General features: G+C 49.8%; 2 protein-coding genes across 2 annotated transcripts in view; one reads left to right on the forward strand and one right to left on the reverse strand.

The window, feature by feature from the left end:
- The window catches only part of LOC131570330 (zinc finger protein 271-like), a 294,337-nt gene that overhangs the window by 73,139 nt on the left and 195,913 nt on the right, over positions 1-25,285 (reverse strand). The window lies entirely within an intron of this gene.
- On the forward strand, positions 7,416-8,372 carry LOC131570442 (olfactory receptor 14J1-like). Its single transcript, XM_058822803.1, has one exon. It carries the CDS (start codon positions 7,440-7,442, stop codon positions 8,370-8,372), a length of 933 nt encoding a protein of 310 aa, XP_058678786.1. The 5' UTR covers positions 7,416-7,439.

Genomic DNA, 25,285 nt, shown 5'->3' on the forward strand with positions numbered 1-25,285 from the left:
CTGACCCACAGGGTGTCAGGTTGAGTTGTGACTGTCAATGTTTTTCTAATGTACTGCATTGTTTATTTGTTTAATTTTCTTCCCTAACAAAGAACTGTTATTTCCTGCTCCCATATCTGTGCCTGAGAGCCCCCTTTATTTCAAAATTATAACAATGTGGAGGGAAGAGGGCTTCCATTTTCCATTTCAGGGGAGGCTCCTGCCTTCATTAGCTGACACCTGTCTTTTCAAACATTAACAAGGGGAAAGTTTCAAAGCCTCAGTTATACAGCAAACAAAGTTTGGAGGAACAAATAAAATGGGAATTGGGGATGTTCTTTTAGTTCCAGAAGCAGGATGAAATTTATTAGGACAGGATTTACAGGTGCATTTTGACATTCTCTGGAGTGCTCCCAGAGAAAGGGAAAATGGTAGTTGAGCTTCTCCAATTAAGGGAAGAAATTGAGGAGAAAATTCAAGAGATGATTTGGGCAAAACCAAAAAACTGAGGTAAATTGAACATGAAACCTATAGTAATAAAAATAGTTAATGTGAACCATCCAGTTCAGCTATGACAATATCCACTCTCCCTGGAGGGGAGATGGGGACTGCAGCCACTGATCCAGGACCTACTTGAGGACAGGATCTTAGAACCATGTATATCCCCCCATAATACACCCATATTACCAGTAAAGAAGTCAGATGGGACTTACAGGCTTGTCTAAGATTGGAGAGAAGTGAACAAAAGAATAGTGAATCAGTACCCAGTAGTGCCTAATCCCTATACACTCCTAAGTAACATCCCAGTGGTTTAGCGTGATAGACGTAAAAGATGCTTTTTGGGCATACCCACTGGCAGAGGAAAGTGGGTTATATTTGCTTTTGAATGGGAGGACCCCAATTCTGGGAGAAAGCAACAGATTCAGTGGACTGGGTTACTCCAAGGGTTTTCTCAATCCCCAAACTGTTCTTATCTTGTTGAATTTCATATTTCTAAAGTCCCATATTGTCACAAACATATTTCTAAAGTCTTGTACCTTCTCAGTGATATTTCTTGGGGGCAGTTCTTCACATCACAGACTTCACCTCCTTCTTGTTGCTGCTTCTTAATCAGGGCTCCTTCCAGGCTCTCCCTGACTGGCCAAGCCCAGCCCCTTTTATCCCAGTTTTCTTCACTAGCTACAGCTGCAGCCCAGTTAAGGACATCGCAGCTGCAGCCCATCAAGAACAACCGGGGCTTATCGGGGCAAGGCCTATATACAGATATTCAAATACAATACAGATATTTTACTAGGCCTCCTACTATACCAAACCTCTTTGGTCAAGCTCTAGGAGAAGTAACACAACTCTTCTCCATTAAACCTGAGATAAAGCTCATCCAATATGTAAATTATTTGCTTCTCTGAGGATGGGAAGAAAAAGAAGTTTGGGAATCCACCATAGTGTTGTTAAATTTTCTGGGGCGCCAAGGACTTCAGGTATCAAAAGGGAAACTCGAATTTGTAGAAAGGGAAGTGAAATATCCAGGACATATAATTTGTCAAGGGAGCTGGGGACTGAACCCTGAGAGAATTACAGGAATAATCTCACTCCCACGGCCAAAAACTAAGAAAGAAGTCAAAAGGTTTTTAGGCCTGTTGGGATATTGTAGGCTATAGATTGGAGGATACACGCAGGCAATCCGGTTCTTGTGTGAAAAGTTAATTGGAGAGATTAGGTGGGAAAAAGACAATGAACAAACGTTTGAAGCTGTGAAGCAAAAATTAGTCAGTGCACCAGCCCTGAGTCTTCCTGCCTTAGACAAACCCTTCTATCTGTCTGTGGATATAGAAAAAGAGGTAACACATGAAGTGTTAGCCTAGGACTGAGGAGGATCCAGGAAACCAGTGGCCTATTTATCAAAATTACTAGAGCCTGTCAGCCAGGGCTGGCCAGCCTGCATTCAGGTGCGGCAGTGACTTCCCTACTCATAGCAGAAAGCAAAAAATTAACCATTTAATTGAAAATTGAAGATATATGTCCCAGACTCAATAACGAGTATCCTGAGAAATGGCTCACTGATTCCCAAATGCTAAAGTATGAAGCCATCTTAACAGATAATGTTTTAGAGCTAATCGTCAGTAACCAACTCAACCCTGCCCAGTTTTTGTATGGAGAACCAGATGAGGCACTAATACATAATTGCCTAGAGGTTATAAACTGTCAAACTAGAGTAAGAGAGGATGTAACAGATCAACCCCTCCAAAGTGAAAAACAATTGTACATCGATGGATCTTCACAGGTAATAAAGGGGCACAGGGTATTGGGGTACGCTATAGTGCATGAAGGGTTGGTAGCCATAGAAAAGATAAAGTTACTTTCCAACTGGTCAGCCCAGGCATTGAGTTGTATGCCCTAAAACAAGCTCTGGATATATTAGCACAGAAAAGAAGAACAATATATACAGACTGAAAATACACTTTTGGAATAGTGCATATATTTGGAAAAAATTGGGAAGAGAGGGGGCTATTAAATTCAAAGGGAAAGGGATTGATTCACAAAAAATTTCTTTTAGAAGAGTTAGAAACCTTACAATTACCAGAGTAAGTAGCAGTGGTGTATGTTAAAGGACATAAAAAAGGGGCAACTCAGGAGGAGCAAGGCAACAATTAGGCTGATCTAGAGGCTAAAAATGCAATTGAATCAAAGACAAAAACACTAATAATAGTATTAACACCCATGAGAGAAATGCAAAAAGTCCCTGTATTCAGTGGGACAGAAGAGGAAGAACTCCTTATAAGAGGAGCCAAGAAAGATAAAAAAGAGAAGTGGAGATTACCAGATAGAAGGCAAATGTTGAATAAACTCCTGGCCAGGAAAATGCTAGAAGGCATACATGGAACAACACATTCGGGTACACAAGTGCTAAGTGATCAATTTCTAAGGGATTTGGGAAGCAAAGGAATTTTCAGAATAGCTAAGCAAGTAACTGGAGGGTGTGTGATATGCCAACAAGTGAATAAGAAAATCATGAGGAAAACACCCAGAAGAGGGTGACAACTAGCCTTAGAGCCCTTTCAAAACATCCAAGTAGACTTTACTGAGCTTCCCCAGGTACAATGGTGGAAATTTTTGCCACTGATAGTAGATCACGTGATTTATTGGGTAGAGGTGGTACCCACTGTGAAAGCCAATGCCAATGTTCTGAGTAAAACACTTCTAGAATCAATCATTCCCTGATATGGGATGGCAAACAGGATTGATTCAGACTGGGGAACTCATTTCACATTAAAGATATTGCAGAAAATTGTTCAGGCCCTGGGAGTAAAATGGGAATTACACACTCCATGGCATCCACAGAGTTCTGGTCAGGTTGAGAGAATGAATCAAACTCTTAAAAGAGCTCTATTTAAGCTAATGATTGAAACCCAAGTGTCATGGATGAAATGTCTCCCTTTGGCCTTATTAAGAATTATTAAGAATTATTAAGAATTAGAACCCAACCCCAGTCAGATCTGGGGATATCACCCTATGAAATGATGTTTGGGTTTCCCTTCCGGACCTCACCCCAGAAGGTTGCCACCTATGAGGAAGGGGAAACCAATGCAAAGAAATTTGTTATGTCCATAGCACAAACCTTAGAAGGGCTAAGACATAAAGGGGCAATTACTTAATCTACCAGCCTGGATTGCAGAATCCATAATATTAGTCCTGGGGATTGGGTGATGATCAAGCCACAGGGAGATTAGCCTCTAACTCCCCAGTGGGAAGGTCCCTTTCAGGAACTGCTCACCACCAAATCGGCCGTGTGAACTGCAGAGCAGGGATGGATTCATGGCAGCATAGTCAAAGGCCCAGTAGAAGAGCCCAAAGAGTGGACTGTAACATCCAGGCCAGGTGAAACAAGATTGACTCTCAAGCAGAGACTGAAAGACAACCAGAAAAACACCAAGACACCCAAAAAGTGGAGTCAAGCTTCCACCAACCAGCTTGAGAACTCTTCCTGTTTTAATGGATGAGAAATACCAGCATTTGTTGAGGAGAAGTACACAAGGAACTGTAAAAGGTAATGGGACAGCTTCTTTAAGAAAATAGGACAAAAGAAGGGAAACAAGACTGGGTTGGCCCCTTTGTTTGCTACCAAGAAGGCTCCATACCCCTGCTGTGGGTAACAACCCCGTAGGCATGGTAAGGTAGGGACAAAAGGCCATACCAGACCTCTATAATTCCTCAGTTGTCTTTTAATTCAACAGGGACTGGAGGGCAGGACTGAGTTGGCCACTGTACTGACCCCTAAAATACACTGACTATGGATAGCAGCTACATAGGCACGGTAGATGGGAGTCAAAGCCATACTGGACCTCTGGGATGCCATTTTGTGCATTCCAAATAAATGTGTCTAAGGAAAACCTGAGATTTTTTTCTCCTGTTCCCACTGTCCTTGGCCACATCAACAGATGCTGGTGTGACTTATTCAAGAGAGACAGAAATTTTTTACTTAAATTGTTCGTGCAAAATGACTTCTACAAAAAGAAAAGGAGGTTTGTTATAGATGAGTAATTCTATGGTTGACTCTCACAGTTAAGGGGTGAATATTAAATATATGTTAAGAGAAGTTTAGTAGATGTATAGTTATCTTTCCCCTCCCCCTTGCATTGTTATCACAGGATGGCCTCAGTAGTTGGGGCAATTGGGAGGGTCGGCTTGTTACTATGGCAGCACCTGACCTCCAAGCAAGGTGCATGACAGTGATCTCTGCCACTAGACAGAGAAAAAGGAGTCGATTGACAAGACTTTGGGAGGGGCTAGAGGTGTAAAAGACAGAGCATCCATTTTGTAGATGAGCACATGGTGACTGAATTCTTTGCTTCCGGCACTGTATTGTTTTCTTTATTCAGTCTTCTGTTGTATTTGAAAAGATATGAAATCAAGAACCTTCTGTTGTATTTTGATAAGGATTTAATAAACCATTGAAAATATTGAAAGTGAAAATCATGTCTCACATGGGGTTGGGGAATCTGAGGTGTGGCTGTCCACAATGGACTCCAGTTCCAATGTATAACTCTTCTGACATGGCCAGACCTCCTTAGGAGCAGCACTACATCAATATCAGGAATGGAATGCTGCAATCACCTCTTCTCAAAAGAGAAAAGTAATAAAATACAGTCTTTAAAATAGGATTACATATTTCTTAGAAGCTCATTGAAACATTTCTCTGTAACTTTAAAAGGAAATCTTCCTGATGAACTGCTCCAGACCAGAGGGAAATCAAGGCAGAGCCATGGTTTGGCAGGACTTGCCTGATCCTAATGAGTTCTGAGGTGCATTTGAAGCTGAGCCCTTGAACCTCAGGGCCTGAGAGGAGATTGCACAAACCTTTCCAGGAGTCAAAGTCAGAGGAAAGACCCAAAGTGTCTCAAAGCATGAATGGGTCCCACTGAGGTCCCTCTCCAACACAGGTTCCTCATGGACTCCTTGCAGGAGAGAATTGGAGGCCAGGATGGCACAAAAACCTCTCAGAGATGGAGAGTGGAGAAAGAAAAATCCAAAGTACCTTAAAACCTTGAGTACCTCAAAGCATTAATGAACCCCACTGAATGTCAGTACAAAGCTCTCAAGGGACTCATTAAAATAGATAATTGGGGCCATGATTGAACAAACCTTTCACAGAGTCTGTATCCAAAGGGCAACACCAAGTACCTTAAAATAACTGAAGTACCTTGAAGCATTAATGACCCCCACTGAGTGTTGTTACTGACAAAGCCTCTCCAGGGACTTTAGTAGATAATTGGAGGCCATGAGTGCACAAACATCTCAAAGACTCCAAGGCAAAAGCCAAACCCAAAGTCCTTTGAAAAACCTGCAGTACCTGCAGGGAGCATTAAGTAGCCCCCAGGGCCATTCCTGGCCAAGGCTCCCCAGGGACTCTTGCCAGCAGATCCTTGAGGCCACTGGGATGTGGGCTAGGGGGGATGCTGAGGGCAGGACAAGGGGCTGACCGTGCCCAGCCTGGCTGGGGCTGTGCCAGGAGGCCCCAGTGCTTCAGGACAAGGTGTCTCCTCCCAGCCCTTGGTGGCACAGACCCTGCTGTGCCCCAGAGCACCAAGACTTGGCTTCTCTTTGTCCCCACCTGTCATCACTGCCTCCAGTTCTCTGCTCTGCCTGGGGCCTGGGGACACTTTCTCAGTCATGTCCCTCACTGGGACCAAGTAAAAGTCTAAGAAACTTTAGAGATGGATTCTGACTTAGAGTTCTGGAGAGGTTTCTTCAGCTCCCTCTCAGGGACTGATGTTCAGGGCCTCAGCACAAAGCCCCAGAGGCTCATTAAAGTCCTGGTGCTGTGTCTGTGCTGCTGAGCTGGGCTGGGCTGCTGGCCCAGAGGCAGCTCCTGGTAACCAAGAAGAGCTTCAAAAGCACATTTCTCTTAATGAGCAGCTCTTCTGCCAGCCCAGCAGGACTGGGGCACTGCCTGCAGCCACCCCAAGTACAGCACAGAGGCACAGAGAGCTTCAATCAGTCAGGGCTGGGAAGAGGCTGAGAAGTGCCTGGGGCAGAATCACTGCCAGCCCTTGGCACAGGAACCTCTGGCTGCAGGACAATGCAGCTGCAGCTCCTGGAGCCATCTCCTCAAGCTGGAACATCCCAATGACTACAGACCCCGTGAGTACTTTCTCTGATTGTCTCTTGGGCAGAGCAGCCAGGGGTGCCCAGGGCTGTCCTGCAGAGCAGGGTCCTGCAGCCCAGGGCGCTGTGCTGGGGCAGGGACTCTGCTGCTGTCAGGGAATGCTCTCAGCCAGCCCTGGCAGCTGCTGCCAGCACTGGGGGACAAGATCTGGGTGGGAGGAGACAGCTGGTAAGGCTTGGAAGTGTTCTGCTTGTGTGGTGAGGATGCTGCATTGTTCAGGGCTGCTCTTAGCATGGCATTTAACTGCAGCACATTTCCAAGTACATTATACAGGGAGCATAGCAAGGCAGGGGCTGCATAAAAGCGAAAATCCTGCTTTTTTAATATACTGCTCTGGGTGACCTGGATGGACCCTATAGATTTTCATCTCTCAGTTCAGAATGGAATAATAAAAACATTTTGTCTCAGATCTGAATAAAGCAGGCAGTGACAGATATCTGCACAGGGCCCCTTTGAGGTAGCATCAGTGTCACTTTTCCAGCCTCCTCATGGTTGCTCTGACATTCCTATCAGAGCCTGCAGAGCCAGAGCATCCCCTGGGCAGTGCCAGAGGTGGGAGGGGTCTTCAGGGCAGAGCTGAGTCCCCAGGGCTGGGCTGGGCTCTGGCAGCACTGGCAGGGCCCAGCCCTGGGCACAGGGAAGCAGCTGCTGGCAGGGACAGCTCCAGGCAGCAGAGCCCTGGGCAGGCAGTGGGGGGAAAGTGCCCCCAAGATGTGCTGGGATATTCAAAGTCCTCTCCAAACCCAACTATTCCATGATTACTTTTCTTACAGATCCCCATGCCAAGACAGCTCAAATGTCCAACAGCAGCTCCATAAGCCACTTCCTCCTGCTAGCATTGGCAAACACGCGGCAGCTGCAGCTCCTGCACTTCTGCCTCTTGCTGGGCATCTCCCTGGCTGCCCTCCTGGGCAACGGCCTCATCATCAGCGCCGTAGCCTGCGGCCACCAGCTGCACACACCCATGTTCTTCTTCCTGCTCAACCTGGCCCTCACTGACCTGGGCTCCATCTGCACCACTGTCCCCAAAGCCATGCACAATTCCCTCTGGGACACCAGGGACATCTCCTACAAAGGATGTGCTACACAGCTCTTTTTCTTTCTCTTCTTTATTGGGGCAGAGTTTTATCTCCTGACCATCATGTGCTACGACCGCTACGTGTCCATCTGCAAACCCCTGCACTACGGGACCCTCCTGGGCAGCAGAGCTTGTGCCCACATGGCAGCAGCTGCCTGGGCCAGTGCCTTTCTCTATTCGCTGCTGCACACAGCCAATACATTTTCCCTGTCCCTGTGCCATGGCAATGTCCTGGGCCAGTTCTTCTGTGAAATCCCACAGATCCTCAAGCTCTCCTGCTCAAATTCCTCACTCAGGGAACTGGGGATAATTGCAGTTAGTGCCTGCTTGCTATTTGGTTGTTTTGTGTTCATTGTTTTCTCCTATGTGCAGATCTTCAGGGTCGTGCTGAGGATCCCCTCTGAGCAGGGACGGCACAAAGCCTTTTCCACCTGCCTCCCTCACCTGGCTGTGGTCTCCCTGTTCATCAGCACTGTCATGTTTGCTCACCTGAAGCCTCCCTCCCTCTCCTCCCCATCCCTGGATCTGGCTTTGTCAGTTCTGTACTCAGTGGTGCCTCCAGCCCTGAACCCCCTCATCTACAGCCTGAGGAACCAGGAGCTCAAGGCTGCTGTGAGGAGACTGATGACTGGGTGCTTTCAGGAACATTAAACTGCTGGTCAATTTCTGCAAATCACTTGTAATAAAACTAGTTTTTGATACTTCTTGTTGGTTTCATTTTGGAGATTTCTTTCCTTTTTTTTAGTTTTTCCATTCTGTCCACAAAGAAACATCATTGCTTGTGCCATTTCTCATTTTGTTTCTCTCCACGTTCCTTGTGGCCACAGACTGTGTCAATGGGGGACTGCACTCTTGGTGTATTTAAAGGAAGTAAAGGATGTCCCAGCAGAGTTTTCTGCAGAGATGCCCTTTTGTTGCCTTCTCTGGAGCTGCAGCAGCAATGTCTGTGTGCAGAGCTGGAGGCAGATCAGTGCTGGCACATCAGCCTTGCTCCTACTGGCCACACCATTCCTGAGCCAGGCCAGGAGCCATTGGCCTTCTTGGCCACCTGGTCACACTGATGGCTCATGTCCAGCCTGCTGTTCATCAGTCCCTGCAGGTCCCTTTCTGCCTGGCTGCTGTTCAGCCACTCCATCCCCAGCCTATAGCACTGGGGCCAAATTGCAGGGCCTGGTACTTGGATTTTTTAAACCTGAAATTGCTGGATTCAGCCCCTCAATCCAGCCTGTCCAGGTCTCTCTGCAAAGCCCTTCTATGCTCCCACAGATCAGCACTCACATCCAGCTTGGTGTCATCTGCAAAGATGTCCTAGGTTCCAGGGGGCCCCTCAGTGACACAATGGCCTCTTGGTTACACAAGGCCCTGCACTGTCACACTGTTCTCCTTGGGTCCATGAGACCATGCAGAGCAACAATGGTCTCCTTGGTTCCGTGGGGCCCCAAAATGTGACAATGGACTCCTTGGTTCCATGGGGCTTCACATGTTCTTGCTTGTGCTGCAGTTTCACAGTGGCCCCTTGGTTCCATGAGGCCCCAGAGTGTCATAATGGCCCCATGGGTACATGAGGTCCCACACTGTCACCATGGTCTCTGTAGTTCCACAAGTCCCCTCAGTGTCACAATGGACTCCTTGTTTCCACGAGGCCACACAGTGTCACAACGTTCTTCCAGATCCCCTGAGGCCCCCTCGTGTCACAGTGGCCCCTTGGTGAAACATGATCCTGCACTGTCACAATGTCCCCTTAGTTCCATGAGGCCCCGCAGTGTCAGAATGGCCCCTTGGTTCCACTGGGCCCTGGAGTCTCCCAATGGTCTCCTTGGTGTTCTAGTGTCAAAATGGTGAAACCCCTTGGTTACACAAGGCCCTGCAGTGTCACAACGGCCTCTGTGGTTCCACAAGGACCCAGAGTGTCACGGTGCACTGCCTGGTTCCATTTGGCCCCAGTGGACCCCTGGTTCTGTGGGGCTGCATGGTGTCACCATGGTCCTCTTAGTTCCATGAGGCCTTGCAGTGTCACAATGGCCCCAGAGTGTCCCAATTATGACAGAATGACAGAATCAAATAGGCTGGAAAAGACCTTTGGGATCATCAAGTCCAACCAATGCCCTAATACTGCCTTGTCACACAGACCATGGCGCTAAGTGCCACTGAAGAGGGACAGGGACTCTGCCACCTCCCCCTGGCCAGCCATTCCAATTCTCACTCACCCTTTCTGTGAAGAACTCCTTCCTATTTTCCAGCCTGAACCTCCCCTGGTGCTGCTTAAGGCTGTGTCTTCTTGTCCTGCCCTCCAGCAGATCCACACTCACACCCAGCTTGGTGCCATCTGCAAGTTGTGAATGGTGGACTCGATCCCCTCACCCAGATCACCAGTGAAGATATTAAACAGGACTGGGCCCAACACAGATCCCTGGGGGACACCACCATTGCCTGGACACCAGCTGGGTGCAGCACCATCCCCACCACTCTCTGAGCCCAGCCTCCAGCCAGTTCTTAAATCTCCCAGCAAGGAGAGAACCTGCCCAAGCCATGGGCTGCAACTTTTCCAGGGAATGCTGTCAGAGACAGTGTCAAAGGCTTTGCTGAATTCCAGGCACACAACATCCACAGCCTTTCCTGCATCCACAGGTGGGTCACCTGGTCATTGTCAAAGGCTTTGCTGAATTCAAGGCACACAACATCCACAGCCTTTCCTGCATCCACAGGTGGGTCACCTGGTCATAAAAGGAGATCAGATCACTCAAGCAGGACCTGCCACTCCTAAATCCACACTAGCTGGCTCTGACCCCTTGGCCATCCTGTGGCTGCCCTGGGATGGCACTCAGGGTGATCTGTTCCATAACCTCACTGCGCACCCAGGTCAGGCTGACAGGCCTGGAGGTCCCCAGATCCTCCTTCCAGCCCTTCTTGGGGATGGGCTCACACTGGCACCTCCAGTCCTCTGGGAGCTCCCTGCTGAGGCAGCACTGATGGTCAATGATGGAGCGCAGCCTGGGGAGCTCATCCACAGCTCCCTCATTGCCCTAGGATGGATCCTGTCTGATCCCATACACTTGTGAGCATCTGAGTGGCTCAGCTGGTCACCCACTGCTTCCTCCTGGATTCCAGGGGCTGTTCTGCTGCCTGTGCCCATCTACCAGCTCAGGAGAACACTTGTCCTGAGGGCAACCTGTCTTAATATTGAAAATTGAGACAAACAAGGTGTTAAGTAGTGTAGCCTTTTCCTTATCTTTGGTTACTATATTCTCCACTGCATTCAACAGAGAGTAGAGGTTCGCCTTATCCCATGTTTTGCTATTAGTTTATTTATAGAAACATTTCCTATTATTTTTCACAGAAGTGGCCAGGTTAAGTTCTAATTGAGCTTTCACATCTCAGCTTTTCATTCTGCATGACCTAACAACACCCTTAAACACTTCCTAAGTTGCCTGAGCTTCTATCCAATGTTGATGCTTCCCGCTTAACATTACTTTCTTGAAATGTGTCCATCCTTCCTGGGCCCCATTTGTTTTTAAGGGCTGTTTCCCTTAAAACAATCAGTACCTGATTTGGTATTCTGTCGGTTTCTCAGCTGTTTTAATGACCTGGAAAGGCCCGGGGTGGTCTTGGGCAGCCCGGGCTTCAAAGGACGAGAAGAGGCTTCAGGTTTTTTCTCGGTCTTCAGTGTTTATTAGTTATTTATCTAAAAGATTTTCTCTTGGCCCGACAGAGGTCTGCACAGCAAGCCAGCCATGAGCACACTGAGAGCCCCCGGGGAGGTCACCTATCTTTATACTCAAAACTACATATACAATATTTACCTATTTCCCCCAATACCTTTTACTCTTATTGACCAGTACACCTTTAGTAATAACCAATCCTAAATTGCCAACATCACCACAGAAGATGGAGGCCAAGAAGAACAAGAAGAAGGACAGGACACGCCCCAATTCCTCCATCTTACTTCTTTAGACCCCCCTGTACAGAAATCTTAAACCCTGTGTTTCACACTCTAATTAACTTATCCCTTCACCATTCACCCCAGTGAAATCCTCCCATCCTCATACAGGTGTCGTCTCCCGTGTAGGATCAAAGTCCAGCCACCAGACACTTCTGACGACATTCCAGGACTCCCGAACCCCCCAAGGGTGGTCTCGGTCACTCTGCACATCAGTCCTGAGGTGCTGAGATACCACAGTATTCCCCAAATCTGCCTCCTAAACAGGCCAAAGTCTGCCTTTCCTAATTCCAGTGTAGAAGTTTTGTTACTGCCCCTCATTCTTTCACAGAATATTGAAAACTTGATTATTTCATGGTCACTCTGCCCCAGGCTGCCTCTGAGCCCCACATCTGCCACCAGCCCTTCTCTGTTTGTGAACAGCACCAGACAGAGCTTTCCTTGGCAGTGAGAGTGTTACGAAAAATTTAGTAAAACAGAAAACTCCTTAACCCCAGTGTAGCATTAAGAAGCTGCATTCTTTATTCAGCTGGATGAACAGGGGATAGCTCCTCCCAAAGCCGTGCATGCTGAGTACTGTCGCAGACATTTCTCCATAGAAATCCTTTCTTTCGGATTTCTGTGTCTTTGGGAGGCCAGAGGTTAGGGCTGAAACTTCGCAGCGCGAAGAAGTTTTTTTTTACTCTTGCTCCGGAGCATGTTTAGATGGAGCCTTCTCCTCCCCCCCTTCTCTCTCTCCGGGGGGATGGGAGTGGCCGCTCAAGCCAGCGCCGGCCCCTCAGACTCCGCCTCCTTCACACATGGGGGTGACACCGGTCTCTGAGGTTTCCTCCACGGCCCTGCCAGAGCCGTCACTCCAGGCGGTCCAATCCGCAGTTTCAACGGCCTCCCCACCCCTGCCAGAGCCTGTGTCGGAGAAGGCAGAAGAGACAGCACTTCCGGCGATTGACCTGTTGCTAAGCAACAGCGATGCTCCGCCGCTTGTCCCGGCTCCGCTGCTGCCTGTTTGCGCTGTGACGGAGACTGCGACTGCGCATCCGCAGCGGACCCCAGAGTCAGCGGCGGGGGACGGCGCCCGTCCCGCGCCGTGCCTACCGCCGCTTTCAGGGCTGGGGGACGCGGCGGAGCCGTGATCCCGCGCGTCCCCGCCGCCTCAAGCCGAGACAGCCCCAGAGTCAGCGGCAGAAAACAGCATTGAACCCGCGGGCCCCCACCCCGGCCCGGCGCCCCCCATGGCCAGCCCGCCAGCCCTGGGCCCGCCCCAGGAAGCGGCCCCAGAGGCTGGTCTCTCCTTCAGTGGAGCGGGGCCTGCCCGCCAGCTGACTCTTGCGGCAGTCCAGCTGCTGGCGATCAAGCTCAGCGGTTTGGGGGGTGGTGTTTCGGTTGCTGTCCCATGGAGGCTGCCATCTCTTCCGCCCCTCTTGTGCCCTAGGGGCGAGGGGGAGGGGGCTCCCAAAAGTTCTGCCTTTGGTCCCCAGCCCGGTGGGGGTGGTGCCATGTTGCTGTGGGAAACAAACATTCCCAGACCCGAGATGAAGATTCTCGGGGCAGCTTCTATTTCCCTGCTGCTGGCATGCCTCAGTGGTTTAGTGTAAATTTCTGGCGTTCTTCTTTTCGCTGCTGATTTATGTCCGGCTGATTTATTACCGGAGATGATAGCTCAGAGAATGCCATTTGCTCTGTTTCTTGGCTGTTTAGGCTGTTCTGGAATTCTGGAAAGGCCCAGGGATGGCCTTGGAGAGCCAACGCTTCAAAGGACGAGGAGAGACTTCTGATCTTGTCTCGGTCTTGGTGTTTATTAATTGTTTATCTAAAAGATTTTCTTTCAGCCCGACAGAGGTCTGCACAGCAAGTCAGCCATGGGCACACTCCCGAAGCCCCCGGGCGGTCACTTATCTTTATACCCTAAGTTACGTGTACAATATTTATCATTTTTCTCCAATACTTTCTACTCTTATTAACCTGTGCACTTCTAGTAATGACCAATCCCAAAGTGCCACCACCACCACAGAAGATGGAGGCCAAGAAGAAGAAGAAGAAGGACAGGACACGCCCCAATTCCTCCATCTTACTTCTCTAGACCCCCCTGTACCAAAATCATAAACCCTGTGTTTTACACTTTAACTAACTTATCCCTTCACCATTCACCCAGTGGAATCCTCCCAGTCCTCATACAGGTCTCATCTCCTGTGTAGGATCAAAATCCTGCCACCAGACACTTCTGGCAGCATTCCAGGATTCCCGAGCCCCCCAAGGGTGGTCTCGGCCTCTCTGCACCTCCATCCTGAGGTGCTGAGATCCCACATCTCCCCCTTCTGTTTGCACCAGGAAGACCTCTTTTACTATCCGATTCATAGCGTGTTTTAAACATGCAAATATGCATGGGACGACAAGTATGAGGAATAGGAGAATTATTAAAACATAGAACCCTACTCTTAAAATTCCTCTCCAAATGGGAGAGATGTCAAAGAATTCTACCCTTAAAATTCCTCTCCAAATGGGAGAGATGTCAAACTATTCTACCATACATTTTGCTTTGGCTGGCTAATAGGTAAATTACCCCCATTGCTTATTTCAATGAATGAAAGAATGATGCGTATAAGCATCATAAAACTCATGGCTTCACTTCTGTGTGACATCATTGCTTTGCTTTTCATTCAGGACCTTAACAGAGAATCCCCCCAAAGTCCTTAGTTTCTTCTTATTTCTCTTCCGAGTCGTCTTGGCAATCTGAGTCTCGACCCCTGTTTGAGTACTCGTCTCTTTTTTTTTCTCTTGGATCTTTGTTCTGGGATCCGCATTTTCATGTTCTCGCACTCGAAATGGTTTCACGTGTCGTGCCGTCACCCACGTCTCGATCTGTGGAGATACAAGCGAAAGCCTTGCCCCCCACTAGGTGGCGCTGTCACCGGCCTCCCCAGCTCGGATGACAGCATGAGCTCTACCGCCCCTGTCCTGTCGATTGCCGTGTTCGTGATCTCATTTGAGACCGTGTCTGCTTGGCTTTTAATTCAGCTGAAAATGGAGCTTGAACACCAGAACGTCTCCCTTGAAGGGAAGGGACTGGGACTCCGAGGGTTATACCAGAGGCATCAAGTCTGAGGAGGGTGTGGAGCCGCTGGGACATAGGGTCCCGAGCACGGCCCCTCCTCGCCTGAGACGTCACTCTCTCCCCCTCGTTCCACCTCCGAATCTTCTCCCCTCGGTCTGTCCCGACTCTGTCTCCTCTCCCTCTGACGTTGTGTCCCTGGCTCCTCCCGCCGGTGTGTACAGCCCGCCCCCCGCCGGCACCCGGGCCCGCCCCGCAATTTGAGCCGACTTTGCTCCCGGGTTACTCTGCCGGCCGGCCGGAGCGGCCGGAGCGGCCGCCACCCCCCGGCGCCGCGCTGATAAAAGCCGCGTCTGCACTCATGTCTCCCTTTATCTCTTCACCCGCGCTCCCTGCCGGCTCCGCCGCTGCCGCGCCGTGCCCCCCGCGGGAAACGCCTCCCCCCCCGATCCCTTCTCTTCCCCCTGCACCCCCCCTCCGATCCTGACTCCCTTGTATTCTCCGGAGTTTTAGGACGCTTTAGGAGCTTCTTGGGGTTTCTGGGTTTTGGGACCGGGGGCTTTAATATTATTTCCTGCTCTCTTTTCTCGAGAGCCCTTTCCCCTGGCTTCTTGAGGCCAGAACTAATTAAAATTTTTTCTTTTTTTTTTTTTCTCCTGGAGCTTTGCTCCCCACCCTCCTTCTGAGGGTGCCGGCAACTTTTCGTTGCTCTCCCAGTCTTTTCGACTGTGCCGAGATGATGCCTTTCTGGCATCAATCTTGCCGACGAGAGCAGCTTTAACGCTGTCTCGTCCTTCTTTGTTGCTAAAAAATATAAGTGCCTATTAATTTCCTGCCAAAACCCCACTTCGAATAGCAGGCATGTTTCGGCCAGTGGGTAATTAAGCCTTGCCCACAACAACAGCTGTTTTAATTCTTTCTTTTGAGATCCTTTCTGTATATGTTTGAGCCACGCCTTGTAAGGCGGACAAAATTTCCCGTTGTTTTTTGGGAGAGTGTGCAATTATGTTCTTATTTTTTGACCTTCTCACCGAATCTGTCGTCAGAGCTGTCCGAAGGCTCCCGTCTCTGTCCAGCAGGTCACAGGAGAAGGAATCCAGAGGTGCCTTCTGGTTCCGATCCGGGCTGCTCTGCGAACTGCCTTCGGCAGAAGCTGAGAGATGGAATTCTCAGTGACTGCTGTTTTTTTGCAGACTCTTCTGGCTGTTGTTTTTTTTTTTCTTTTCTTTTCTTCTTTCTTCTTTTCCTTTTTTTTTTTTTTTTTTTTTTTTTTCTCAGGCTTCTCTCCTCAGGAGCTGCTCTCTCGGCTCTTCAGCTCTTCAGCTCTTCAGCTCTTCAGGGCTGATCCCCCCCCGAAAGGGTTGGTGGGGGGTGCCCACGCAGCGAACGCCACTTGTAGGGTTTTCTGGCTGTTGCTGTTTAGGTGGCCTGGAATTCTCAAGGATGTCCTTGGAGAGCCGACGCTTCAAAGGACGAGGAGAGACTTCTGATCTTGTCTCGGTCTTGGTGTTTATTAATTGTTTATCTAAAAGATTTTCTTTCAGCCCGACAGAGGTCTGCACAGCAAGTCAGCCATGGGCACACTCCCGAAGCCCCCAGGCAGTCACTTATCTTTATACCCTAAGTTACGTGTACAATATTTATCATTTTTCTCCAATACTTTCTACTCTTATTAACCTGTGCACTTCTAGTAATGACCAATCCCAAAGTGCCACCACCACCACAGAAGATGGAGGCCAAGAAGAAGAAGAAGAAGGACAGGACACGCCCCAATTCCTCCATCTTACTTCTCTAGACCCCCCTGTACCAAAATCATAAACCCTGTGTTTTACACTTTAACTAACTTATCCCTTCACCATTCACCCAGTGGAATCCTCCCAGTCCTCATACAGGTCTCATCTCCTGTGTAGGATCAAAATCCTGCCACCAGACACTTCTGGCAGCATTCCAGGATTCCCGAGCCCCCCAAGGGTGGTCTCGGCCTCTCTGCACCTCCATCCTGAGGTGCTGAGATCCCACAGTTTAGGGGAAAGGAAGTGTCTCACTACCCGTGCTGCCATTGTGCTGGCAGCAGAGTTCAGGCTTATGGAAATGCACAGCCTGCCTTATGTGTTTGGCCTGGGCCGTTGGGCACAAAAAATTCCTGGGCTGGCCCCACTGCGTGGCCTCCTTGTGTTTTTGGGGACTCTGGTTTCTCCTACTGGACCTGGTCCCCCTTTGTGAGCCACTTTTTGGGTTCCTGGTCCAGCATGGGCCAGGGCCCCAGGGCCTTTCCTTCTCTGGCACTGCTCTGCTCGGTGCTGCTCTTTTGCTTTCAATAAAAAAAAAAAAAAAAAAAAAAAAAAAAAAAAAAAAAAGATTGGAAACAGCGGGCAGCAGCTCTGAAGCCCTGAAGCATTGAAGGGCCAGAAAGGACATTCCTAAATTGTTCAAATTGTTTTAAATTGTTTTAAATTGTTTAAAATTGTGTTATGCTGATTTCAGGACAAAAAGGACTCTCAGATGTCCAAAAGAAACAACTTCAGCTGATGAACTGTTCCTGAAACTCAGCTGCATGGACTCAAATTCTCTTTACATTGTATTTTGCATTTTTCTTATATTGTAGGATTGTTTTAGTGATTTTTGAGTATTCTATATTTTATAGGTGAAGGAATTTCCTGTTCATTCCACATCAGCATTTTTCTTTTATTTTTATACAATTTAGAAAGGTGAGATGTCGCAGACATTTCTCGACAGAAATCCTTTCTTTCGGATTTCTGTGTCTTCGGGAGGCCAGAGGCCTCCGAAGACAAGGTAAACAACTATTATCAGCTGCTGGGGAATGCAACAGGGGCACCTATTTTGATTGGTTATTGGTTCATGTTTTATGTTTATAATTAAGGGCCAATCACCAGTGCAAGCCAGGGGACTGAGTCCTTGGCCACAGCTTTGTTGTGGATTCTTTTCTATCTATGTCTATCTAGCCTAGCTGCTCTGCAAAACCTCTCTCCGTATTCTTTCTAGTATAACTATAATGTATTATATCTTATATTAATAAATTCAGCCTTTTGATTCAAGAAACAAGATTCACTGTCTCTCTCTCACCAGCTGCGCCCACTCAGGCGCAGTAATAGAGTAAAGGAGGGTTTCTCTTTATTTTCTGTATTTTGCATACATATTCATTGATTGTCCTGGACTAAACACACATGTGACAATCGTTTCCTGAATATCATTAACATATTTCCCCTCCCCTTCACCCATGTCCTGGGGGCTCTCTGGTGGTCCCTGGTGGTCGTGGACCCCAATGTTCCCATGGGCCTGGCTGAGCTGGAAGGACACTGAGGCTGCTGAACTTCCAGTTCCCCTTCTAACACAATGAGCGTTGTGTAGTTTCCATAGGCCTGGGTTTTTGAGAACAAGCTCCAGGTGTCAGCTCAGCTGGTGGAAACAATTTATCATCTGGTAACAAGAGGTCACAGAGTGGGTTGTGACATCACAGAGTGGATTATGTGAGGTCATTGAGAGCTATGACATCATACACTGCCTCTGTGACATAACAGAGCCAGCTGTGACATCACAGGGCAGAGGTCTGACGTCACAGTGCAGACTACGGCATCACAGACTCTGGTGTGACATCAGAGACCAGCTGTGTGACATTGGAGAATGGGCTGTGACATCCCAGAGCAGGCTGTGACATCCCAGAGGGGCTGTGAGACATCCCAGCAGGGCTGTGTCAGGTCACTGGCTTGGTCACTTTGCCCCAGCTCCCCCTCACAGTTTCTCCAACCAACTCCAATGCTGTTCATGCCCAGCAGGGTCCCTGTCTCCCAAGATCCCCCTGGCCCACCTGGAGCCACAGCCTCCACCAAAGGATGTTCCACAGGATCCACCCCAGAGCCTGACAGGGGACAAGGGGCCAGGGCTGTGTGATCAGGACATCAAGGACTGGGATTATCCAGGTCACTGTGGCCTGATCTGGGTTCCCCAGGGCAGGAAAGATGTCTGGCAGCTGGAGCAGGGTCTGGGAAGGCCTCCAAGGTGGGGCTGGAGCCCTTGGGCTGTGAGCAGAGGCTGAGGGAGCTGGGCTGGTCCAGCCTGGAGCAGAGAAGGCTGAGGGGCTCCTCATCCCAGCCTGGCAGTGCCAGCCAGGAGGGGATGGAGAACACAGAGCCAGGCTCTTCACCGGGGGCTTGGGGGAGACAAAAGCCAATGGGTGGAAGGGGAAAGAGGGGAGATCAGCCAGGGCATGAGGAAATGAAATGAGTCAGGCTGCTTTCAGCATTTCCTCAACACCAAGAGCAGCCTGACCTCCCTTCTCCATCCACCACTGATAGATTTGCAAATCAGGAATTGTTTGTGCTGTTCTGTCCTCAGTCCAGGCCAAGAGTCCTGATACAAGAACTCAATTGTGTTTATATCTATCACAGAATCACACTAGTCAAAAATTAATTTTAGTATGCAAATCAGTTGTGAACAGTGGACTCATCAGACATGCTGGGACATTGCACATAGCTCAGAGAAGAGTTTGGAATTGTGTGATTGTTATTTTAATGGTGTAATTTTTATTAAGTTATATCCTGTTCAACTGTGGTCTGTTGGCTAGGTCCAGTGTGGGCTGGAGGGAGCTCAGATTTGCACAAGGCTGCTCTGAGTGCCAGCCTTGGATGGGGAAAATGGTGGGGTGGGGGTAGGGACAGAGTCTGATTGATTGTCAGCCATGAAAGGTCCTGATTTTCATACCCAGTCAAACTGCATGAGGAGGTACTTGGATTCAGTGTCAACTGGAAATTGCACATATCAATTTATGAACGGGGAAAAAAACTGAACAGGACCTAAAAACTGTTTCCTCACTGTCTTTTTAAATAGAACATATTCAGTTGAATGCACTTCTGAAATCTCTCTTATTAACCACACAAGATTTGGAAACTGAAATCAAATGATTCCCAGAGATTTGGCTTGTTAGGGTGTTCTGAATGTTAATGAGCCCTGGGACACTGAATTCCTGCACTGAAGAGCTGAAGGCTGAACAAGCCCCTGGAGCAGGAAAATTCAGCAGCAGCCTCCAAGGTGCTGAGGATGTCAGCAGCCCCCACTGAGGCCATCCCTGCCCAGAGACCATGGGGGAATGGACAGGCAAGGAGAGCGTCCCTGGGGCTGGGGTAGCACAACTCAGAGGCACCAGCGGCTCCAGCTGGGAAATGGAGTGTGGAATGGGGCTGGGAAAGCCCTGCCTGGGCTGTGCCAAGCAGGACACACAAGCCCTGACTTCCATCCAGTAGAAAACTCTGTCAAGGAGATATTTAAAAGGAATTACAATTGTTTCTGTATTCTGAATTGGACTTCCTGGAGAAATACCAACAAGAGATCCTCAGGAACTCAAAACAACAAAACAGTCCTTACTGGTAACTTTAGAAAATCAGAGAATTTTTGGCAAGATTTAATATGACATTCAATCAACATAGAACACTTCTTAAAGCACTGACTTGGCCCATTCAACTTCACAAACTCTAAGCTATTTGAATTTTACATTACTCAAATTTGCAAAAGGACCGAAATAGAAGAAAAGGACAGAAAGAGAGAGAGGCAAAAAGGATACAGAGGAGCATACACAGAGGTACCAGCTCCTGGATTCCAGTAGCATTCAGATGGAAATTCCAAGAGGAGGTAGGGTCAAGATATGTGCTTGCCTTTGGTCAGCCTTCAATACCCCTTGGTCTTCCTGGGCCCTTCCCCCAGGTGGGACTGTGGCTCATTTGGTCCCTCAGGAGCTGGGCTGGGGCTGCAGAGGTGGCTGTGGAGCATTGCCTGTGCTGTGCCAGGGACTGGCAGACACTGCTGGGCTGGGATAGAGGCTCTGGGGGGATTGGGGTCACAGGGCAGGGCAGGGCTGAGCTTACAGGGCAGGGGAGGGCTGGACCTGCCCCTTTCTCCTCTATTGGAATAAGATCCCAATATTACCAGGTAGATTGTGCCTGGGCTCGTCTGACCCCTGCTCCTGGGCCAAAGGCGGCAACTGTGGTGTTTCACCTCAGAGACACTTTTGGCTGGCTGGATGGTGCAGCTGAGCGCCAAAACAAGTCCAGGCTTGTGGAAACTCAGTTTGCCTCAGGTGGGAAGGCTTCAGGCTAAGGTGAGGAGGAAAAGGAGAGAGATTCTGCTGGAGGGTTAATATCAAGAGTTTATTCCATGGTCACACACGTCTGAAGCTTAGGTAACAGCTCCAAAAGAATCCCGACCGCATGGCCTGAGTGACTTTTTAAGCTCCAGGGGGAGGGGGAGGGAAGGGACAGGTGAGCCACCAACCAGGTGGGAGGGGCAGGGTCTCAGGCAACGATGACACCCAGACAGACCAATGACCTCTGGGCACAGGGGCATCTTTTGAACCTGACCAACCACACGATGGCCTTGCTGGAATATTAAGACTGCTTGACAGCCCCGCAGGGGGCGAGGGGGAAGGGGAAGGGGAAGAGAGATATTGCCACTCCTGGGAAGGGGCTGGGAAGTTTAAAACAGGAAATTGCAACACACTGCAACACTCCCCACACATGAAATGTCTTGAGACAAGAAATTCCTCCACTCTGTCAGAATAGGGAATACTGGAGGTGAAATCCCAATTCTGGCCATGGGCACCGAGATAAGAAGGGCAGTTCTTTTCCTTAGGAATGAAAGCCCCAGTTTTCAGTAAATTTCTGGTTTGATTGTTTGGATTCTGTTTGGTTTTGCTGTTGCTTTGTTTCCTTGTTGTGCCTGAAGTGTCCAGTCAGGAGCAGAGTGACTCTTGCCAAGGAAATTTGTGCTGCCGTCCCTTAATATTCAGTCTGGTTTTTGCTGCTCCCTTGCTGGGGATTTCTTCAGCGGTCTCAAGGCCTCGTTGGTAGCAGGGTGAAGGAGCCCTGGCCCAGGCTCTGGCCCTGGAGGACATAGGGACGCTGCCGGGGGGTCCCTGTCCCCCTGTGCCACCCCCAGGGCCCCAGCCCCCCGTCCCCGTGTCAGGCTCTGGGGTTGATCTCGTGGAACATTCTCTGGGGGAGGCTGCGGGGCTGGGGGCAGGGGGACCCGGGGGGACAGGGGACCCCACTGTGCACGAGCAGGGTTGGACTGCTCTGGGGGGAGCTGTGAGGGGGGCTGGGGCAGAGTGACCGCCTCAGGGACCTCACACAGCCCCTGTGATGTCACACAGCCCCTGTGATGTCACACTGCCCCTGTGATGTCACAGTACCCCCATGATGTCACACTGCCCCTGTGATGTCACACTGCCCCTGTGATGTCCCAGAGCCAACTCTGAGACGCCACGCTATGATGTGATACAGCTGCTCTGTGATGTCACAGAAGTCTCTGTGATGTCAGAAAGTCACTCTATGATTTCACAATCTCTACTGTGATGTCACAGCCTGTTCTATAATGTTACACAGCCACCCAGTGTTGTCACAGCCCACTCCCTGATGTCATAGAGCCACCTTCTATGATGGCAGGATCTGCTCTATGGCCTCACACCCTAATCTATGATGTCACAGCCATCTCTGTGATGTAACAACCCCCCTCAGTGATGTCACAAAACCTTCTCTGTGATGTCATACTGACACTCTGTAAGGTCACAGCACATACTTTGACCTCACTGCCAGCTCTATGATGTCATGCAGCCATGCCATGATCTCACAGCCTGTTCTGTGATGTCACAAAGTCCCCTCTATGACGCTGTAGCTGCTCAGTGACCTTACACAACAAACTCTTTGATGTCACAGCCCAATCTGTGACCTCACACAGCCCACTCTGTGCTGTCACACAGCCCCTTGGTGACATCCCAGCTGCTCTGTGCCTCTATGACACAGCCACAGAGGTGCTGCTGTGACATAGCCCCCTAAGGGCCATCCCACAGCCCCTGCCAGTGCTGAGCCCCTGTGAGCTCTTTCTGTGCCCTGCTGGTGTCCCTGAGGGGCCCTGGCAGTGCCCCAGCCCTGCTGGGCTGTGCACAGGAGCTGCTCCTGGCCAGAGCTGTGTCTCTGCAGCGCTGCCCTTGCCAGGAGCTGCCTCTGGGCCAGGAGCCCGGCCCAGCTCAGCAGCACAGACACAGCACAGGGACTTTAATGAACCTCTGGGGCTTTGCTGCTCTTTGCATCAGACTCAGTCCCTCGGAGTGTGCTCAAAAAACCTTCTCAGGGACTCAAAAAGAGGGTGAAACACTGAAGTTTCTCATACTTTAAATAGATCCTTCTGAGGGACAGGACTGAGAAAATGTCCCCAGGTTCCAGGTAGAGCAGAACACGGGTGGCAGTGATGACAGGTGGGGACAAGCGAGGGAAAGGTGTTTCTGCTGCTGAGCAAACCTGCACCTCTGTCCCTGCAGGCTCTCAGCACCCCTCGGCTGCCCCACATGGCTGGGCCCTTCCTTTGCTGACAGCTCTGCCTCCTGCCTGCCCCTGCATGCCCACACAGAGCCTTGGGCTGCTCCAGGCTCCTGCTGGGGACGTGCTGTACCACAGCCCTGCTCTGACAGGGAAATTCCTTTCTGCTGGTGTTCAGTCTGGACCTCCCAAGCTGCACTTGGTGCTATTAGGTCTTCTTCAGGCTTATTCCTACTATGAAGAAAAGCTCCAGCCTCTCTGAAACCACCCATCCATCCCTCCCAGGCTATTCCCTTTCAGTCCTCAGTCTCTACACCACTGACCACAGAGGCCGCAGACTCTCCCTGCTGGTTTTGTGATGAGGCCTCCAAATCCCATCTTGGGAGATTTTTGAGTCCTCTCCAAGGTCTGTGAAAAGGGAAAAATAGCATTCTAAGTTATTTTCTCCTAAATCCTACAGTGACAGAAAACGAGTCAGTATCTTTAAACTGAATGGGGACAAATTAACATTTGTTAGAAGGAGGAAAGATTTTACAATTATAAAAGTGGCAGGAAACTGCAACCGTTTTTCCAGAGAAGTGGATTCCCCATCCCAGGAATTGTCCAAGAGCAGGAGCTTTGTGCAGCGTTGCCCATTGAAACCCTCTCATCTCCAGTGACAGAATTCCTGCATTGTGGGTTCTCTGATATGCTGGGTGCCCTCACAAGGCTTCTGGCCAGAATGTCTGCTGAGGGCAGCCAGGCTGCTGCTGGGGCAGTGACCTTACAGCCATCACCATGGCAGCCCTGTCCCCTGGGCCTGGCTCTGCCCTTTCCTCTGCCCCTGCCTTGGCTCTGCTGCCATGAAGAGTTTTGTCATTATTATCTTGTCGCCAAGGTGCTGGGGCCAATGGCTTCCCAGTCAGGCTCCTGGGGCAGAAGTGGCTTTTCAGAGCCCAGCCAGGAATGAGCCCTGAGGCAGCAGCTCTGCAGTGGTGGCCACCAGGCCGGGCTGTCAAGGGAGGCTTCTGGCCATGGGCTGCAAGCAGCTGCTGCTGCCAAGGTGCCTTTGGTGCCTCAGGCTCTCCCTGGCACAGCTCCCAGCATGGCACTCTGCCCTTGTGCCCGAGCCCTTCCCTGTGCTGGGGCTGGCCTGGGGCTTTTCCTGCAGTGGGACCTGCCCTGCTCATGGCACAGGAAAGGCAGTTCCTGCTGGAGCAGGAGGCTCTGCCTGCCATGGGCTCCAACAACTCCAACAAGGTCCTGTTTGCAAAGCCCCAAGTGGGAAATGAAGGAGGGGTGTCACACTGCTTTGGGGGTTAATAATGCTGAAACCAGCCTGACTCCTCCATCTCAAAGTTCAACATCCTCAGATGGAGCTGAAGCTGTGGCAGAGCTGGAAATATCCCCAGAGAAAGGAACAACCAAGTGACACCACTGAGAGCTTCTGCAGCGCTGCTGAGCTGGCCCAGCCTGGGCACATCTGACTGACAGGGCAGCACCTCAGACGAGAAAAGCCCTGTCACAAATTTTAATGGCAGCATCTCCTGACATTTCCCTTCTTGAGGGGTGTGGGGATTCCTCCCAGTGGTGGGGAAACCCTCAAGGTCACTGCTCCAGGCTGAGCCAAAGGGAATTGCCCATGGTCATTGGTCTAGGGGAGTGACATCAATCTCTGCTTAATTACGGGTTTTGCTTAATACAGTTGCTTTGAAATAATTTCCTAGTGCTCTGTATAATATATTTTACGTCTCTAACATCCTGGCATAAATATTTCTGATTAAGGCAATTTTGTCTAATCATTATCATAACAGAGAATACATATTTATATAAATATATCTGCCCATGACAGGAACCCTGTGAGTGTCTGGGACATCCTGGGTCTTTGGCAGCCTGGGAACACCAGGGATGTCACCATGGAGCCCCCGTGAGTGCCTGTGACAGATCGGTGCCTTTGCAGCACAAGGTCCCCTGGGATGTCACCATGGAATGGCTGAGACTGCCTCTGAGCACAGGGCTCTTTACAATCCCCAGAAAGCCCTGGGAAGTCTCCATGGGGCTCCTGTCTGTGCCTGTGATATTCCAGCTCTGGAACAGCCTGGTGACTCCTGGAAAGTCCCCATGGAACCCCTCCGAGGGCCTGTGACAAATCTGATCCTTAGCAGGCAACCATCAGAAGCCCCCTATTGCTATGGGCAGTTTCCGTGGCAACCATCACCAGCCCCCTGTTGCTATGGTCAGTCCCTTGGCAGCTCCATGGAGACCCCATGCCAGGGCT

Source organism: Ammospiza caudacuta, chromosome 34, assembly GCF_027887145.1.
Source record: "Ammospiza caudacuta isolate bAmmCau1 chromosome 34, bAmmCau1.pri, whole genome shotgun sequence".
Taxonomy (NCBI): Eukaryota; Metazoa; Chordata; class Aves; order Passeriformes; family Passerellidae; genus Ammospiza; species Ammospiza caudacuta.

Bases quoted from the DNA above. Each gene is read 5' to 3' on its own strand.
- LOC131570442 (XM_058822803.1), top strand. From the start codon at position 7,440: ATGTCCAACAGCAGCTCCATAAGCCACTTCCTCCTGCTAGCATTGGCA.